The sequence below is a fragment of the Cibotium barometz genome, chromosome 42 (genome assembly GCF_041138505.1).
Source record: "Cibotium barometz isolate CiBa-2024 chromosome 42, ASM4113850v1, whole genome shotgun sequence".
NCBI lineage: Eukaryota > Viridiplantae > Streptophyta > Polypodiopsida > Cyatheales > Cibotiaceae > Cibotium > Cibotium barometz.
This window is the reverse complement of record NC_141087.1, coordinates 1460570-1481370: the sequence shown is the minus strand read 5'-3', so window position 1 is coordinate 1481370 and position 20801 is coordinate 1460570. Positions and strand designations below refer to the sequence as shown.

General features: G+C 36.6%; 1 protein-coding gene across 3 annotated transcripts in view; it reads left to right on the top strand.

Annotated features, from left to right (window-relative positions):
• The window catches only part of LOC147614041 (sodium/hydrogen exchanger 6-like), a 96069-nt gene extending 90704 nt beyond the window's left edge, over positions 1–5365 (top strand). For 2 of the 3 annotated variants that reach the window (XM_086780581.1, XM_086780583.1), the window contains exons 15-24: positions 1716–1776; positions 1891–1988; positions 2123–2198; positions 2316–2335; positions 2465–2562; positions 2778–2887; positions 2959–3042; positions 4314–4417; positions 4545–4648; positions 4733–5365. In XM_086780581.1, coding sequence (XP_086636707.1) covers positions 1716–1776; positions 1891–1988; positions 2123–2198; positions 2316–2335; positions 2465–2562; positions 2778–2887; positions 2959–3042; positions 4314–4417; positions 4545–4648; positions 4733–5019 — 1042 coding nt within the window. In that variant the 3' untranslated portion in view covers positions 5020–5365. The remainder of the gene's footprint in view (positions 1–1715; positions 1777–1890; positions 1989–2122; positions 2199–2315; positions 2336–2464; positions 2563–2777; positions 2888–2958; positions 3043–4313; positions 4418–4544; positions 4649–4732) is intronic. The other variant, XM_086780582.1, reaches the window with a different exon arrangement.
• The last annotated feature ends 15436 nt before the right edge of the window (positions 5366–20801 follow it).

Below are 20801 nucleotides of genomic sequence, written 5' to 3'. Positions count from 1 at the left end.
GTTTCAGAGTTGCTCGACCAGAGCGTGGAGTACATTTATATAAATCCTAGTGTAAATATCTTCTGCATGTGTTAAACACATAAGTAGACACACTCCTATGCAAACTCTACTTAAGAGCACATCCACACGAACACACTCCACCTTTAACGTGAACATCCTCCAAAGGTTTTCCCATGTGAACAGTCTAAAGCACCTTTAAGAGCCCATGTGAACACCCTCTAAAGCCTCTTTAAGGGCAACCTTAATGGATTGAAACTGACACCTTCGTGGTGAGCCCAGTTTCAATCCATTAAGGTTGCCCTTAAAGAGGCTTTAGAGGGTGAAACAATCTTGGAAGTTGGAAGGTAGGGGAATGTTGTTTCAAGCTTTTGCTGAGGGAGAAAAACTGGTGCACACAAAGAGAGGGCCATCTCCTCAGATCTGCAAGGAGGCGCCTGTACTGCAAGACCACCTGTGGTTAGCTTTCTAAGTGAGGAACACAAGGAACTGAGCATCTCACTTACTGCCCAACCATGAGACTGCTTAGACTCAAGGTCTGAGAATCCCTTTCACTTGATCAGATACTTGTAATCAATGATATTTCTTTTTTGTTTAGTACGTTGATCTCAAGATCTAAAGGAACATACCTGGCCATATCCTCAAAATTGGGAATCTCCTGTATTGGAGCTACCTTGTCACTCTCAGTGAGATGTTTTTCCAAATGATTGATGTAAAAGACTGGGTGAATTTCGACTCTTGGCGGTATTGCTAATTGATATCACTTGTCTTCAGCCAAGCCTATATGCTGGTAGATGGTGTGAGGCCCCCGTTCACCCATGTAGAGTTTTCACATCCAACGGGCCTCCTCACTCTCATCGTCATCATCAAATAACTTGAATTCACAAGAAATTGCAGAAAAATTGAACTTAGAAGACATCTCTCTCTTTTATTTGTTCATATGCAAAACGTCAAGTCTTGAATGCTGAATTCTGCTCTAATCAAGCTAACGATTCTACTGCAAGCTTCCGCATGCAACATAGAGGGTTAAAATATTATCTTCCTCAATTGAAATTATTTTCACCCATAATCATCCCTTCTCCGGCGGTAAAGATGTTTTTACAAGAGAGGGAAAACTATTCCAAAAGAACCGTAATCCTTACTAGCGCTAGTCCACTGTTTTAGGTCTGAGGTTCATTCTTGATGAGCATTGGGTTAGGTTTGATTCACCTTGTGATATCTTTACGAAGGCTTACGTATTTTATTGATGAAAAAAATGAGCCAAAAAAAGAAAAAACTCAAAAGTTTTCCTCTTCTTCTTTTTAAATGGATAATTATCTGTGCTTGTTGATTTGGCAAATCTCATTCATGAGGTACAAACATTCGGGATAGCTAAAAAAGTCTTGTAGTAGCCCATTCAAGGTATCTCTATTGAGTTGATATGTATGTTGCTTCTTTCCACAGCATTAGGGTGACCTTGAGTGCATGACGAGTTGTCTCATAATAAGATCCATTGCCACGAGCATGAGCAAGCAAGACCAAGATCCTGTCGATAGATTTATATGAATTGGAGCCATAGCGCAGTAGAGATCAAGTCAATGAGCACTAACCAAGAGAAGATAACACTGTATCAACGCATAGTTGTTATGTTGATATAGGCGGTAGATATTAAGGCAATGTGATTCGGCTAGTTGGAAAAAGATGTTGGCACTTAAAATTGCTTTTTGCATTTTATTCAGGTACATGCTGGCTGAGAGTGTTGGTCTTTCTGGGATCGTCGCCATACTCTTCTGTGGTGTTGTAAGACAGCTTTCCTACCTTTGTGGCCTGATGAGACCAAGCCAAAGAGGTTTTCTAATAAAATTGTAATGAATATGATATGTTCTGAGGCTTGGATAATTCTTTGTTGTGTAGGTCATGAAGCACTACATGTTTCCAAACCTTTCTGGCAATGCGCAGGCATTCACGGCTTCATTTTTTGAGTTAATCTCGTCCTTGGCAGAAACATTTGTGTATGTTGCAAGCCATTGCGGGTGGAACATTTTGTGTCGTTCATAAGGTCCACCTTTAAAATAAAAAAATAAAAATACAAAAACAAACTTTTGTTCTTTTGGTAACTAAATTTTCCACGTGGGTGGTTTTTTAGGTTTATATACATGGGCTTGGACATTGCCATTGAGGATCAAAGTTGGTCACATGTTGGCTTTATTTTCTTCTCCATTGTATCCTTCATAACTTAATTTTTTCTTTTGTTGCGTGGGTATTACCTTTTGTCTTATCTTCTCTTTTCTCTTTCATAAAATTGTTCTCCTTGACAGAAGGCTTTTCTATCCTAAAAGCTATTCATGGTGGTGGCAAGGTAACAGCATTCACCTTCTTAGTGCATTCACCTTCTTAGTGTGTATTTTTGTAGCTTCATCATGAAATTATACCTTGAGGTATAGCTATAAGACAAATTTGATGGGAGGTTTTATGGTTGATGATGCAGGGCTGCAAATGTCTTCCCATGTGCTTATTTAGTCAATCTAATTAGGCCCATGTCTAGACAGATACCAATGAAGCACCAGAAGGCTCTTTGTTTTAGTGGTGAGTCACACTAATAACATAAGTAAAGAATCAATTCACAAGCATGGGTGAAACATCATAATTCATCTGCGCAAAGGCGTTTTCGTATACTTTGCACAAGAAAGGCGGCAGTTTTACAGAAGCTACTAGTGACACAGTAGAGATCTGCATGAATGCAAAGCATTTCTTTGCACTCAAACTATAGTTGTCTTCTCTCATCTCTTTTTGTCTAACAGGTTTACGAGGAGCAATGGCTTTTGCCTTGGCCTTGCAGTCTACTCATGATTTGCCTGAGAGTCATGGAAGAACAATTTTTACGGCTACCACTGCCATAGTTGTGCTCACTGTATGTTAAAGAGTAATTGGAGTTGCGTAATGCTTTCACGTGTTTGCACTTGTGACACTCTTTTCTGGCAGGTTCTTTTGATTGGGGGATCCACTTCTACCATGCTGGAAGCTTTGGAGGTAACTGGAGAGAGTAATACAGCTGGAAGTGGAGAGGTATGCATAAAGGACTTGTTATCAAAAGATAGATGGAGCTTCTTTTTGGTTCATAAATGTGGGCATGCCAGTATGTTGGTAATTATCTTTTTTTGCAGGCATAGATGCAATACTAGAAGCTCATGTTTGCTTTTATAAAAGCTTTATTTGGGGAAATAGATGCAATAAATGTTGGGGGGAACACATTCTACTTGTGTACATTGTGATCCTTGGTGCTCACGCTTGGGTTTGAGAGGGAACATCTTTGCTTTCAAGTCCTCTGAAGGTTGACAGTTAGGAACCACTCCACTTGGGGAATGCATCTTTGCTCATCATGAGGTGAAAGCTTTGATTTGTTAAGGATACGTTTGTGAGCAAGATTTGTAGGTAGGCATGGCGGTGAGGACAACACCAACTGAGGGGTAACCTTACCAGCCATGGAAGCCATCACTTCTTGCACATGAAAATCTTCTTGTGGATTTTCGCCAGGTGGCCATTTTAATAGGTCCAAGGATTTTGATACCCAGTGTCGGAAATTTGGACAGTGGATCGAGATGAGGGCCCTCCTCTGCAAAGGGTTCCATTGGTTCATGTTACTTTTCCAGCATCTAGTTCTGCATGCCTCCTATGGTTGGTGGAGTGCTTCCTAGGAATTTTAGCAGCATTGCCTTCGGCGCTGTGTGAGAGAGCAGCAGGTCTGGTGGCGGATTCTTTACCTTTTCACCTCAGACCTAGGGACCTTTTGGGTTGTCACTTGGGGGACCATTTTGGGCTGCAGAGGCAAGCCAGGAGGATGGCGAGAATCTTGCAGTTCAGCTCACTCACCGTTACCCCTGCCTCCGCAGCTCCAATTGTACCTTGGACTCAGACTCACACAGATCAGCGGTGGAAGCTCCTTGGCAGCATTGCTGCCCCCATCATCTGGCAGCCGCAGTGCAGGGAGGCCATCGAGTGCACAGACAACCAGCCGGTGGAGACCAGAGCATGCAGCAGCACCGTGCTTCCATTGTATTTCGAGCCTAGGACCTTCCGTTACCTGAGGAGATGATGGCGTCACTTTGCATAGCAGGCCCCTCGTGTAGCTTTTCCCCCTCGGCTTCATATGTGGTCTCCCTCATCCATTTAGGGGAGCCCTTTTCTTCTACATTGTACATTCTGCCTTCTTGGAGGGTTGTAATCCACTCATGAAGATATGTTCCGTCTCTTTTTCAAATAGAAGGCACTTTTCTGGGAGAAAAAAAATGAAGGATTCTTTGGAGTTGTTGGAGTTGATGGTTTTTTCTAATGTGTAGAGTCCTGATGAAGAAAATGAGTACTTGGCTCCAGCTTTTATAGGAGAGAATGATACAAGCCCCCCACAAAACCTTAAGATGCGATTTCGTGAGTTTCAGCGAAGGTCTGTGTCCCTTTAAGATTTTAACATTGTACTATTTTTTTTTCAAAAAATACTAATAAGAATTTGAGAGAACAAATTAGAGGTTCCTATAAGTAAATTCTGATTTGAAATTTGCCTTTGATGTCAGCAGCACGGCTTCCTTCACTGCAATTGATAAGAATTTTCTTACTCCATTCTTCACAGCCCGCAATGGAGAGGAACATCCCCTTGTGGATGGCAATGATGTAGCTGGTGAGTGGTGTGGCCTCTTATCTGTGTTTATAAAAATACAAGGCAACCAAAGCACTCATTTTGACCTGATGATGACTGATGCAGGGGAAGGATCTGGTGATGATGCAAAGAAAACATACTACAGCTCCCGCAGCAAAAAAGAAGCCAGGGCTTCCTTCTCCGTTTCTAATCGAGCTGCTTCAACTCAGGAGGGTAGCAGTGAAAATAGCACTGAAGGGAGGCTTCGAAGGCTTCCTTCAAGCAATGCACACAGTGAAATGAATAGGCTGCATACTGACAGAGATGATGGCAAGGAACAGTCTGAAGCAGCCTCTACTCTGAAAAATAACCTTCAAGATGGAAGGCCTAGGCAAGCTCGCAGTGATAGATAACAGAATGGTTACAAGCAGGTGTAACTACAGAATATTGGCAAACACGGTGCTTGTGACAGTCTATGGAGTGTTATAAGCAAGCATGACACTGACAAAGTCTTGCTATGGGATGCCAAGAACTCATTGAGTTTTCAGAGGAGGATTTTAGATGAGCTAAGGTGAGATGCATAAGAATCCTCAACACACTAAAGAGTTTTGTAGAGCTTTCTATGAAACCATCAAAACCAGGATGGTAGAAAGCATGCACGACTTTACAAAAATTCTTTAGTCACAGATTAGCATTATACATTCAATCCTATATATCTGATGTAAAAATTTTACGAATATATTAATTGTATTGTTCATATCTGTTAGCAATAAGGTTGCCTTTCAGTGGGAAATGCTAATCTTGCTCATGCCTTCACGTGCTAAGGGGTTTCAAAAAGCCTATACATGTCCTTGAGGCGGAAGCCTAGTGGAGAAGACTTTGGACTTTCTACGGGAGGTCCTGGGTTCAAATCCTCTTGGGGACACCTTATACTAAGGGTGTGTTTACGTGCAAGTCGGCACGTATGCAGGCTGTCATCCGCACTTCTTAAGCCGTCATCGTTCAATCGTCATAGCACCCTCCTCTTCGGGCGATCTTTGCATTGACAACAGTGTGCAATGCTTGCCCATGCTCTGGATCAGGGACGGGACGATAGTTGCCATGGACATCAAAGATCGTGACTCGACTTGTGACGCCAAGTTCTCCCAAAGCTGTGCAGGGTGTTCACTTGAATCGGCCGAGCAACTAACTTGTGGAGTTCGTCCCGCGGCTTGTCCACTGTCTACAAAGTGGCCAATATTTGGAAGGGTGGTACCTCCTTGTGGTACTCGAGTGTGTGTGGTGAGTAGTATTGGGGGGGGGGGGGGGGGCGAGGGGGGGGTAGTGGGGTGAAATTCTCGTGTGTGACTAGGAATGGAATAAGACCTCATAAAAAAGAAGCCGCCTATACCTAGAAATTCAAGATTACCACAAGAGAACAAGAGATTTCGACGAAACCATCAAAAGTAAACATGCGCAATTTTACAAAAGTATTTAGTCACAGATCAGTATTATACATTCAACCCTATAGATCTAGCATAATTTTTTTATGAATTTATTATTAATTGTAATGTTCATATCTGTTAGCATTAAGGGTGCCTTTCGATGGGAAATGCAGGTCTTGTATCTTGCTCATGGCTTCTTGTGCTTGCTTTAAAAGCTGAGAAAGCCTATACCTAGAAATTTAAGATTACCGTAAGAAAATGTAATGGTTGGGCACTCAAGAGAGCCAAGTAAAACATCCTTTGCAAAAACATTCAATTAGATGGTACTATCTTTTTTCGTATACTGTTGCTTGTAGTGCACTTGTCTATGTTATTATGCTTGATAGTGCTAATGGTTTCTCTATAGTAGTGGCTTTCATCGTGGTTGAGTCTGTCCTCCACCTTTGGAGAAGTGAGACTCATTATGGTGGTTCATTCATGAAGATTTATTCACTTAAAATAGGCACATTATGCATGAACATGCATCCACTCTTGAGTGATGATGTGAGTGGGTATGCTATATGATATAATTTACTGCCACGCATGACAGAATTCATGGCATAAAGATTTGTAAGTAGACTCTTATATAGTGCACTTAAGTTTCGGAAATAGTGTGGACTTCATATTAGCATGTTACTTTGCTTTGAGAGGTGAAGTCTTTGAGGGATAGCACTACCTTGGTGCTAATCAATGTGGTAGAATGTCTTCATACCACCATGGTCTACCCTGTTTTGGCCTGGAGAGAGAAAATGTCTAGAGGGAGGTAATTCAAAATTGAGATATTTTTGGATATAAAAATCCTCTTAGTATCTAAAATGGTTTTCCCTGAAACAGAAATTCAAAAAGGACTTTTCAATGTGCATTTGGAATTAATTGAAAAACTAGGTATAAAGGACCTTAGCCTAAGAGTCTAGATCTTCAGAAATTTTTGAATTATGGTCCAATTAAGGTTCTTATGGACTAATATAATTAATCCAAATGTAGGGAGGAGATAAATTAAAGAATAAAAAAAAACTCTCAAAAATGAGTAAATGCTTACATAAGATGAAGAGTGGACTAAGGACCAAAGAAAAGAATTAAAAAGTTGAATTTTGACATCTCGGAGTAGGGATCTCTCCTCATGAAGTAGTGTCTTTCTCTCATCATTACTCCCAATTCTTAATCAAGAAAATGAGATATTTTTATCTCTCCTCTCGTGTTTTAAAACTAGATCCAAAAAGTAAGCTGAACTGATCCAAAAATGGTCAAAAATTGACCAAAGAAAAATTCTAGAATTAGTTTGCTTGGTTAGAGGCTCACTTTTTCTTATAAATAGGAGTCTCTCCCTTTTGTAAAAGCTTAATGGTATTTATGCACTGTTACTCTACTCTTGTCTTGAGTCATCTACATTGAATTTTTTAATAATTCAATTGTTTTTGACGTAATCTTCTCCAAAGTGAATTGGTGGCCACTCTTGCTTCAAACAAGAGTAGAATCCTCAATCCCTCAAGCCAAAGGAGAGTCCATGTAAGCTAATTTTCTTACTTTGTTTAATGAAAATCTATGGTTTTTTTTATTTTTATGTTTTGCAAATGTTTGAATTAAATTTAAATGCTATGCCTTTGATAAAAAGGCCACCACTCTTCTCTTCTTTACATTCTAACCTTTCTCAATCCTAGAAAAGATTAACTAAGTGATTAATTAAACTCTTCTTATTGTTTATCCTCTTGAATTTAGAAAATTGTATAGATTAGAGTTTTATAATTTTAATTTAGATTAATTAAGTTAAATAGAGATAGATAACAATGAGAAATGGTAAGCCATACAAAGGAGGTTATGGTAAAATTTTTTAAAATTTTGTGAAAAAGAAAGTTTGTTTTTATGTTATTCCAAAAGAGTAATTCTCACCATTTTTGTATCTAAAAGAAATATTCTAATTGCTCTTTGTACATATTCACCTATGAATAAGCATGGATATCACTGATATTAATTATTAAATTTGATTTTTATGCATAGAAAGATGCATAAAAGAATTTTTTTTATTACAAAAGTATTATTCTTATTAAATTTGATTTTTATGCATAAAAAGATGCATAAAAAAAAATTTATTATTACAAAAGTGTTATTCTTATTAAATTTGATTTTTATACGTAGAAAGATGCATAAAGAAATTTTTTTATTATAAAAGTGTTATTTTTATTAAATTTGATTTCTATACATAGAAAGATGCATAAAGGAATTTTTTTTATTATAAAAGTGTTTCTCATTAAAATTAATTTCTATGCATAGAAAGATGCATAAAAGAAATTTTTTATTACAAAAGTGTTATTCTTATTAAATTTGATTTCTATGCATAGAAAGATGCATAAAAGAATTTTTTTATTATAAAAGCGTTATTCTTATGAAAATTGATTTTATGCATAAAAGATTTTTTTTATAAAAGTGTTATTCTCATTGAAGTTAATTTTTATGCATAAAGAATTTTTATATTAAGATTAAAATTCTCTTAAATTTTATGTTTAAATTCTATGAGTATTTGATAAATGAATAAATACTCTAAGAGAAAAATTTATCGTTTTATACTTACACGGATTATAAAAAGAAAATTTAAGAAATCTATCAAGATCAAAATATTCAGATAAATGATTAATTTATTTCTCATTGAAATTCGTAACTAATTTAAAAATCAGTTAAGTGAAGATTCAAAGAAAGAAATTCAGTAAAATAGACCAAGATCAAACTCTTTCGTCAGTTTTCAAGGAAAGGAGGAGTGATCAGTTAAGAAAAATACACTCAAAACTCTCACCAAATCTGAGACTAAGTTTAAGACCCTTCGAATTGATCTGTGGATCAAGGTTATAGAATTCGAGGAATTCTAGTATGAAATTCAGAATTCTGATCAAGAAGTTTTGGGGATACTAATTCAAGAAATACTCCTTGTATTCAAAAGAAAATCAAACTGAAAACTTGCATAGAAATCTTGTTTTCTTAAAGGACTGTCTTATGCCAGAATACTAGGGGGGGCAGAGGGGTCTCAGCTCATCTCGGAGCCACTAGACTCTTCATCAACAAGAGAATGTCCTATAGAAATATCAGGCATACCAAAGGGCTCAATCACTCTCTTTACCTTTATGAGATGTGAATGAATGGATGTGGATGTGGATGTATGTAAATGAATGGATGTGGATGTATGTGAAAGAATGGATGTGGATGTGTGAAGAATGGATGTGGATGTGTGAAAGAATGGATGTGGATATGTGTATGGATGTGGATGTGTATGTAAAAGAATGGATGTGGATGTGTATGGATGTGAATGTGTGAAAGAATGGATGTGGATGTGTATGTAAAAGAATGGATGTGGATGTGTATGTAAAAGAATGGATGTGGATGTGTATGTAAAAGAATGGAGGTGGATGTGTGTATGGATGTGGATGTGTATGTAAAAGAATGGATGTGGATGTGTGTATGGATGTGGATGTGTATGTAAAAGAATGGATGTGGATGTGTATGTATGGATGTGAATGTATGTGAAAGAATGGAGGTGGATGTGTGTATGGATGTGGATGTGTATGTAAAAGAATGGATGTGGATGTGTGTATGGATGTGGATGTGTATGTAAAAGAATGGATGTGGATGTGTATGTATGGATGTGAATGTATGTGAAAGAATGGATGTGGATGTGTATGTGAAAGAATGGATGTAGATGTGTAAAAAAAAGATGTGGATGTGTATGTATGGATGTACATGTGTATGTAAAAGAATGAATGTGGATGTGTGTATAGTTGTGGATGTATGTGAAAGAATAGATGTGGATGTGTATGTGAAAGAATGGATTTGTATGTGTGTGAAAGAATGTAATGGATGTAGATATGGATGTGGATATGGATGTGGATGTGAAAGAATGGATGTGAATGTGTATGTGAAAGAACGTGATGGAGGTAGATGTGTATGTGAAAGAATGTGATGTGATGTAAAGAAATGTGATGTGACATGAGTATATGTGGATGTGAAATGATAAATGTGAATATATGGATAGATGTGGGTAGTCGTACAAGTGAACGATTGGATGGATGTGGATGAATGAAATGAGATGTATGTGAATGAGACATGATGTAGATGTGATGTAATGTGGATGGGATGAATGAGATATGATGTGGATAGATGTGATGTGATGTAAAGAAATGTGATGTGACATGAGTATATGTGGATGTGAAGTGATAAATGTGAATATATGGATAGATGTGGGTAGTCGTACAAGTGAACGATTGGATGGATGTGGATGAATGAAATGAGATGTGTATGAATGAGACATGATGTAGATGTGATGTAATGTGGATGGGATGAATGAGACATGATGTAGATGTGATGTAATGTGGATGGGATGAATGAGATATGATGTGGATAGATGTGATGTGATGTAATGTGGATATAATGTATGTGATGGGATGGTGATGAGAATGAATGTGATGGATATGAATGAATGTGATGTGATGGAGATGATATGATGTGAAATGGATAGATGTGAGTGAATGAGATGTGATGTGAATGGATGAGGTGTAATGTGAATGGATGAGATGTGATGGGATGTGAATCGAGATAGATGTGAATGAATGAGATGTGAGGTTAAATGGATGTGATGTGATGCGATTTGGATCGGGGTAGCTATGAATGGATGAGATGTAAATGAATGTGATGTGATGTGATGAGATGTGGATATGGGTAGATGCAAGTGGATGAGATCTAATGAGGATATGGGTAGATGCGAGTGGATGAGATCTAATCAGGATATATGAGGAAAGAAGTGATGAGATGAAAAATGATGTGATTGGATGAGTATGGGAATACATATGAAATGGATATGAATTAAATAATATGGATTGATGTGGAACAAAAGACGTATATTCGTTATAGAAACTGTATTTATGACCGTATTTAATTGACTGTTTTATGTCAAGAATGCTGGGAAAGCATTTTGACCGTCTTGTGTGAATGAGGTCGTGGAGACCTATCTGATAAAGTTGCAACAGCTGACGGAGAGTCGATGTAGGACGTCTCTCGCGTAGCAAGGTTGACCAGCCTCGGTTCGATTTAAATGGTGAGCTTTTGGTACGGTGGATGAGGGACCAAGGAAGCGGCCTATGAGTGAAGCGCTAGGTGACCTCCGAAGGATCCTAGAGAGTGCTGATGACCATATGGTACTTGGGCTCTGGGGCGTTGAAGATACCCACACGTGCATCGTAGAAGATATTGGAACAAGGAGTAAGAGTTGTTTTCTGAATTTGGGCATGGATCTGGTTGATTGACCTCGCTCGTCCTCAAACGGATGAGTCCATGGCTCTTTTATATGGATCAATTGGTTGATCTTGCTGATCTTCAACGAAGATTTTATTTTGGTTTTTATAAGTGAATATATTGCCAGATACTATCAGCTAGGAACTATCGAAAAGGTCCCTGAGTGGACAGGTGGTGAGCAGTCTGGCTGCCAATGATGCCATAGGTACACCGATGAAGGAAAAATTAGAAATTAGAATTCAACCGGATATTTTGGAGGATTATGATCAGTGGCACTAAAGTCTCATTTAAAATTTATTTTAAAGACAGCTGAATCTGTGAAAAGGGCAATTTCATATTGGGTGTGTAAGTGGTATGACTAGTTTTAAGTTTGCATGAATATCCGGATAGGAGGCGTGAGAACTCTTTTCCCTCGTACCCGAGACAAAACCTAACCAAATTCTTAAATGGATCCCATCACTACAGTGGTTGGGCGGTTGGCTAATCCACGGGACTGGATGGAGTTAGACTGGACTGATGGATCCCTAAAATGAGACTCAATTCTATTATGGTACGATAGATGAAGTAAATCCCGGATAAAATATGTTGAATGGAAAAGAACCAACAGCTATGCCTCTCAATGAGGAAAAAAGCGTTGGTCTCTATGATCCAAGTGCAAGTCTTTTTCTTGATCTGACTGTGGGACTTACAGGTTAGGTCAGATCAGTTCAGTTAATTAAGGCTCTTGACTACGTTAGAGTAAAATTATCCTGGAGGAATCGCCTGTGCTTTCTGGGCGAGAGAAGTTTCTCCGAGTTCAGTTTTGGAAGAACCGAGGGATTAGTCTCTTGTCCGGATACCCGAGTAAGGGACCCTGTCTCGCGTAAGAAGTGCTACTTCCGCTGCTAGCATCCCTGAATTCGTTGCACGGAGGGGACAGGAATATTTTAGCTTCTAGTATCAGAGCGAATTGGCTAAAGTGGATCAACCGAGAAACTAGAAATGTCAAAAATTTATGAAGTAGCAGTAAAAGGTTATAATTGTGTGTGAAAATTCATACAAATTGATATTCAGAATGAAGATTCATAAATAGGTAATTGGGTCTTCAAATGGAAGAACCGCAATTGTATGGAATCCATGACTTGCTTGAGGCTTAGACATGATGGTATTTATCTTAAAATTTCAAGGACCGTGACTACCCGTATATACCAAGGGTATAACTGGCTCTTTACTACTGGCAGTATATACGAGTAAATCTCATACCTTAAAATTATAAGCAAAAATGCTATCCAGATGATAAATTCGAATGTGGTTGATATGATTTTGAAATTCTGGTTGAGAACTGATGAGTTGATTCAGATTTCGATTGAAAAATGATCATTCTTGAATTTTGGTTGAAAAACGATAAGCTGAGCAAAACCACAATGAGGATGAATGAGACGAGTCCCTGTGATGATATTCAGCAAATCACTATGAGATTAGTGGATTGTGCTGTGAGTGACAGATTGCTACTGTTAACACTTGACCCAATGGATCAAGTTAAGGGATGACAAATTGAAAATCTGTATAATTGAAATTCCAATGGAGGAATGTTCAGATAGAAATTTCGGTCTAATGGACCATTATTGTGTTAAGGATATGTATGATAAGATCTGAAAGAATTGTTATTTGATGATGAGTTCTATGTAAGGGATCTTTATCCTAGGACTCTGTTGGGTTTACCAGACTATAAGGAAACCCAAAATCAGTTGGTTCTTAAGGAAAGGAGTTATCCTCTAGTTTGCGAGATGAGGACATCTCGCGTTTTTTAAGTGGGGTAGGATGTAAGATTCCTCCCTCCAGCTTTTGAGGTGTGTAGGTGTAAGATCCTCCCCTTTTGATCTTATAATTATTCCCCTCTCTGAAATAAAAGAAAGATCCTGTTTTATCTTGTTTTGGCCTAGAGAGAGAAAATATCTAGAGAAAGGTAATTCAAAATTGAGATATTTTTTGATATAAAAATTCTCCTAGTGTCTAAAATGGTTTTCCCTGAAACAGAAATTCAAAAAGAACTTTTCAATGTGCAATTGGAATTAATTGAAAGTAGATATAAAGGACCTTAGCCTAAGAGTCCAGATTTTTAGAAATTTTTGGATTATGGTCCAATTAAGGTTCTTCTGGACCAATAATATTAATCCAAATGTAGGGAGGAGATAACTTGAAGAATAAAAGAAAAACCCCCCAAAAATGAGTAAATGCTCACATAAGATGAAGAGTGAACTAAGTACCAAAGAAAAGAATTAAAAAATTAAATTTTGCACCTCAGAGTGGGGATCTCCCCTCATGAAGTAGAGGTCCTTTTCTCATCATTACTCCCAATTCTTAATCAATAAAATGAGATATTTTTATCTCTCCTCTCCTGTTTCAAAACTAGATCCAAAAAGTAAGCTGAACTGACCCAAAAATGGTCAAAAATTGATCAAATTGATCTGAAAAATTCTAGAATCAGTTTGCTTGGTTAGAGACTCACTTTTTTCTATAAATAGAAGCCTCTCTACTGTTACTCTACTCCTGTCTTGAGCCATCTATATTAAATTTTTTAATAATTCAATTGTTTTTGGTCTAATTTTCTTCAAAGTGAATTGGTGGCCACTCTTGCTTCAAACAAGAGTAGAACCCTCAATCCCTCAAGCCAAAGGAGAGCTTACACAAGCTCCATGCAAGCTAATTTTCTTACTTTGTTTAATGAAAATCTATGGTTTTCTTGATTTTTATGTTTTGCAAATGTTTGAATTAAATTCAAATGCTATGTCTTTGATAAAAAGTCCACCCCCCTTCTCTTCTTTACATTCCAACCTTTCTCAATCCTAGAAAAGATTAACTAAGTGATTAATTAAACTCTTCTTATTGTTTACTCTCTTGAATTTAGAAAATTATATAGATTAGAGTTCTATAATTCTAATTTGCGTTAATTAATTTAAATAGAGAGATAAAAATGAGAAATGGTCAGTCATACAAAGGAGGTTGTAGCAAAATTTTTCAGAATTTTTTAAAAAAGAGTTTGTTTTTATGTTATTTAAAAAGAGCAATTCTCATCATTTTTGTATCTAAAAGAAATATTCTAATTACTCCATGTACATATTCACCTATGAATATGCATGGATATCACTGATATTAATTAATAAATTTATTTTTTATGCATAGAAAGATGCATAAAAGATTTTTTTTATTACAAAAGTATTATTCTTTTAGATGTGGATGTATATGAAAGAATGGATGTGGATGTGTGTGAAAGAATAGATGTGGATGTATATGTGAAAGAATGGATGTGGATGTGTAGATGTGAGTCAATGAGATGTGATGTATATGTGATGTGAATCGGGGTGTGATCGAATGAGATGTGATGTGTATGTGATGTGAATGAGATGTGATGTGTATGTGATGTGAATCGGGGTGTGATCGAATGAGATGTGATGTCATGTGAATCGGGATAGATGTGAATAAATGAGGTGTGATGTGAATGGATGAGATGTGATGTGAATAGATGAGATGTGAATCGGGATAAATGTGAATGAATGAGATGTGAGGTGAAATGGATGTGATGTGATACGATGTGGATCGGGGTAGCTATGAATGGATGAGATGTAAATGAATGTGATATAATAAGATGTGGATATAGGTAGATGCGAGTGGATGAGATCTGATGAGAATATATGAGGAAAGTGATGAAATAAAAAATGATGTGATTAGATAAGAATGGGAATACATATGAAATGGATGTGAATTAAATAATGTGGATTGAGTGGAATAATGTGGAAAGACGTGAGTTTCTTATAGAAACTGTATTTATGACCTGTTTTTAAATGACTGTTTTATGTCAAGAATGATGGAGAAGCATTTTGACCATCTTGTGAATGAGGTCATGGAGATCTATCTGATAAAGTTGCAATAGCTGACGGAGAGTCAACGGAGGACGTCTCGCGTAGCAAGGTCGGCCGAGGTCTTGACCAGCCTCGGTTGTTCGATTAAAATGGTGAGCTTCCGGTACGGTGGATGAGGGACCAAGGAAGCGGCCTATGAGTGAAGCACTAGGTGACCTGCGAAAGGATCCTAGAGGGTGCTGACCATACGGTACTCGGGCTCTGGGTCGCCGAAGATACCCACACGTGCATCGTGGAAGATATTGGAACAAGGAGTAAGAGTTGTTTTCTGAATTCGGGCATGGATATGGTTGATTGACCTTACTGGTTCTCAACAAATGAGTCCATGACTCTTTTATATAGATCAGTTAGTTGATCTTGCTGATCTTCAATGAAGATTCTATTTTGATTTTTATAAGTAAATATATTGCCAGGTACTATGAGCTAGGAACTATCGAAAAGGTCGCGGAGTGGACAGGTGTGGTGAGCGTTTTGGTTGTCAATGATGCCATAGGTACACCGATGAAGGAAAAAGTGAAAATTAAGATTCAATCGGATATTTTGGAGGATCATGATCAGTGAAAATTAAGATTCTATTTTCGAGGATTATGATCAGTGATACTATAGTCTCATTAAAAATTTATTTTAAAGACAACTGAATCTGTGAAGAGGACAATTTCATATTGGGTGTGTAAGTGGTGTGACTAGTTTTAAGTTTGCATGAATATCCGGCTAGGGAGCTTGGGAACTCTTTTCCCTGGTACCCAGGACAAAATCTAACCAAATTCTTAAATGGATCCCATTACTATAGTGGTTGGGCGATTGGCTAACCCACGGGACTGGATGGGGTTAGGCTAGACTGATGGATCCCTAAAATGAGACTTAGTTTTGTTATGGTACGATAGATGAAGTAAATCTTGGATAAAAATTGTTCTATGGAAAAGAACCAACGACTATGCCTCATGAAGTAGGCGGCTTTTTCTCATCAATAATCCCAATTCTTAATCAATAAAGTGAGATGTTTTCATCTCTCCTCTGTCCTGTTTCAAAACTAGATCCAAAAAGTAAGCTGAACTGATCCAAAAAATGATCAAAAATTGACCAAACTGATCTGAAAAATTCTAGAATCAGTTTGCTTGGTTACAAGCTCACTTTTTTCTATAAATAAAAGTCTCTCCCTTTTGTAAAAGCTTAATGGTGTTTATGCATTATTACTCTACTCCTGTCGTCCTGAGCCATCTACATTGAATTTTCTAATAATTCAATTGTTTTTGGCCTAATCTTCTCCAAAGTGAATTGGTGCCACTCTTACTTCAAACAAGAGTAGAACCCTCAATCCCTCAAGCCAAAGGAGAGCTTACAAGCTCCATGTAAGCTATTTTTCTTACTTTGTTTAATGAAAATTTATGGTTTTCTTGATTTTTATGTTTTGTAAATATTTAAATTAAATTCAAATACTATTCCTTTGATAAAAAGGCCACCTCCCTTCTCTTATTTACATTCTAACCTTTCTCAATCCTAGAAAAGATTAAGTGATTAATTAAACTCTTCTTATTGTTTACTCTCTTTAATTTATAAAATTATGTAGATTAGAGTTCTGTAATTCTAATTTGGGTTAAGTTAAATAGAGAGATAAAAATGAGAAATGGTCAGCCATACAAAGGAGGTTATGGCAAAATTTTTAAAATTTTGTGAAAAAGAAAGTTTTTTGTTATTCCAAAAGAGTAATTCCCATCATTTTTGTATTTAAAAAAAATATTCTAATTACTTCATATACATATTAACCTATGAATATGCATGGATATTACTGATATTAATTATTAAATTATAATTTCTATGCATAAAAAGATACACAAAGATTTTTTTTTTTTTAAAGTATTATTCTTATTAAATTTGATTTTTATGCATAGAAAGATTCATAAATGAATTTTTTTATTACAAAAGTGTTATTCTTATTAAATTTGATTTTTATGCATAGAAAGATGCATAAAGGAATTTTTTATTACAAAGTGTTATTCTTATTAAATTTGATTTTTATGCATAGAAAAATACATAAAAGAATTTTTTTATTACAAAAGTGTTATTCTCATTAAAATTGATTTTTATGCATAGAAAGATGTGTAAAAGATTTTTTTAATTACAAAAGTGTTATTCTCATTAAAATTGATTTTTATGCATAGAAAGATGTATAAAAGAATTTATTTTATTACAAAAGTGTTATTTTTATTAAATTTGATTTTTATGCATAAAAAGATGCATAAAGAAATTTTTTTATTATAAAAGTATTATTCTTATAAAAATTAATTTTTATGCATAAATAGATGTATAAAGAATTTTTTTAATTTAAAAAGTGTTATTCTTATCAAAATTGATTTTATGCATAAATAGATGTATAAAAGAATTTTTTTTATAAAAGTATTATTCTCATTGAAGTTGATTTTTATGCATAAATGGATGTATAAAGAATTTTTATATCAAGATTAGAATTCTCTTAAATTTTATGTTTAAATTCTATGAGTATTTGATAAAGGAATAATTAAATACTCTAAGAGAGAAATTTCTATCGTTTTATATTCACACGGATTGTAAAAAGAAAATTTAGAAAATCTATTAAGATTGACATATTTAGATAAATGATTAATTTATTCCTCATTGAAATTCGTAACTAATTTAAAAATCAGTTAAGTGAAGATTCAAAGAAAGAAATTCAGTAAAATAGTAACTGAATTATCAAACCTTTTCGAGAAAGATAGTTCAAGAAAAATCTTATTTGACTCGAACCTTGAATCTCAGACTATGATCAAGATCAAACTCTTTCGTCTATTTTTCGAGGAAAGGAGTGGTCAGTTTAGAAAAATACACTTAAAACTCCCATCAAATCTGAAACTAAGTTTGAGATTCTTTCAATTGATCTCTGGATCAAGGTTATAGAATTCGAGGAATTTTGGTATGAAATTTAGAATTCTGATCAAGAAGTTTTGGAGATACTGATTCAAGAAATACTCCTTATATTCAAAAGAAAATCAAACTGAAAACTTACATAGAAATCCTGTTTTCTTAAAGGATTGTCTTACGCCAGAATACTGGAGGGGACAGAGGAGTCTCACAGCTCATCTCCGAGCCACTAGACTCTCCATCAAGAAGAGAATGTCCTATAAAAATATCACACCTACCAACAACAAGGGGCTCAACCACTTTCTCTTTACCTTCATGAAATGTGAATGAATTGATGAAGATGTGTGTAAAAGAATGGATGTGGATGTGTGAAGAATGGATGTGGATGTGTATGTGTATGTGAAGAATGGATGTGGATGTGTATGTAAGAATGGATGTGGATGTGTATGTATGGATGTGGATGTATGTGAAAGAATGGATATGGATGTGTATGTGAAAGAATGGATGTGGATGTGGATGTGTATATAAAAGAATGGATGTGGATATGTATATGGATGTGGATGTATGTGAAAGAATGGATGTGGATGTGTATGTGAAAGAATGTGATGGATGTGGATGTGTGAAAGAATGTGATGTGATGTAAAGAGATGTGATGTGATGAATATATGTGGATGTGAAGTGATAAATGTGAATGTATGGATAGATGTGGGTAGTCTTACATGTGAACGATTGGATGGATGTGGATAAATGAAATGAGATGTGTATGAATGAGACATGATGTAGATGTGATGTAATGTGGATGGGATGAATAAGATATGATGTTGATAGATGTGATGTGATGTAATGTGGATAGAATATATGTGATGGGATAGTGATGAGAATGAATGTGATGGATATGAATGAATGTAAAGTGATGGATGTGAATGTGGATGGAGATGATGTGATGTGAAATGGATAGATGTGAGTGAATGAGATATGATGTAATGTGATGTGAATTGGGATATGAATGAATGAGATGTGATGTCATGTGAATCGAGATAGATGTGAATAAATGAGATGTGATGTGAATGGATGAGATGTGAATGGGATGAGATGTGATGGGATGTAAATCGGGATAGATGTGAATGAATGAGATGTGAGGTGAAATGGATGTGATATGATGCAATGTGGATCAGAGTAGCTATGAATGGATGCGATGTAAATGAATGCAATGTGATAAGATGTGAATATGGGTAGATGTGAGTGGATGAGATCTGATGAGGATATATGAGGAAAGAAGTGATGAGATAGAAAATGATGTGATTGGATGAGAATGGGAATACATATGAAATGGATGTGAATTAAATAATGTGAATTGATGTGGAACAATGTGGAAAGACGTGAGTTCATTATAGAAACTGTATTTATGACCTGTTTTTAAATGACTGCTTTATGTCAAGAATGCTGGGGAAGCATTTTGACCGTCTTGTGAATGAGGTCGTGGTGGAGACCTATCTGATAAAGTTACAACAGCTGACAAAGAGTCAACGGAGGAGGTCTCGCGTAGCAAGGTCGGCCGAGGTCTTGACCAGCTTCGATTCAATTTAATGGTGAGCTTCCGGTACGGTGGATGAGGGACCAAGGAAGCGGCCTATGAGTGAAGCGCTAGGTGACCTGCGAAGGATCCTAGAGGGTGCTGACCATATGGTGCTCGGGCTCTGGGATGTCGAAGATACCCACACGTGCATCGTGGAAGATATTGGAATAAGGAGTAAGAGTTGTTTTCTGAATTTGGGCATGGATCTGGTTGATTGAGCTTGCTAGTCCTCAACGGATGAGTCCATGGCTCTTTTATATGGATCTGTTGGTTATTCTTGCTGATCTTCAATGAAGATTTCATTTTGATTTTTATAAGTGAATATATTGCCAGGTTCTATGAGCTAGGAACTATCAAAAAGGTCCCTGAGTGGACACGTGGTGAGCGTTCTAGTTTTCCAATAATGCCATAGGTACATCGATGAAGGAAAAATTAAAAATTAGGATTCAACCAGATATTTTGGAGGATTATGATCGGTGATACTATAGTCTCATTAAAAATTTATTTTAAAGACAGCTGAATCTGTAAAAAGGGCAATTTCATATTGGGTGTATAAGTGGTGTGACTAGTTTTAAATCTTCATGATGAATATCCGACTAGAGGACCTGGGAACTCTTTTCTCTGGTACCCAGGATAAAACCTAACCAAATTCTTAAATGGATCCCATCACACTACAGTGGTTGGGCGGTTGGCTAACCCATGGGACTGGATGGGGTTAGGCTGGACTGATGGATCCCTAAAATGAGACTCAATTCTGTTATGGTACGAGATAGATGAAGTAAATCCCGGATAAAAATTGTTCTATGGAAAAGAACCAACGGTTGTGACTCTCACAATGAGGAAAAAAGCGTTGGTCTCTATGATCCAAGTGCAAGTCTTTTCCTTGATCTGACTAGGTTCGGTTAGATTAGTTCAGTTATTTAAGGCTCTTGACTAGGTTAGAGTAAAACTATCCTAGAGGAATCGCCCGTGCTTTTCGGGCGAGGGAAGTTTTTCCAGGTTCAGTTTTGGAAGAACCGAGGGATTAGTCTCTTGTCTGGATATCCGTGGGTGTGGCCCCGAGTGAGGGACCCTGTCCCGCGCAAGAAGTGCTACTTCCGCTAGTAGCACCC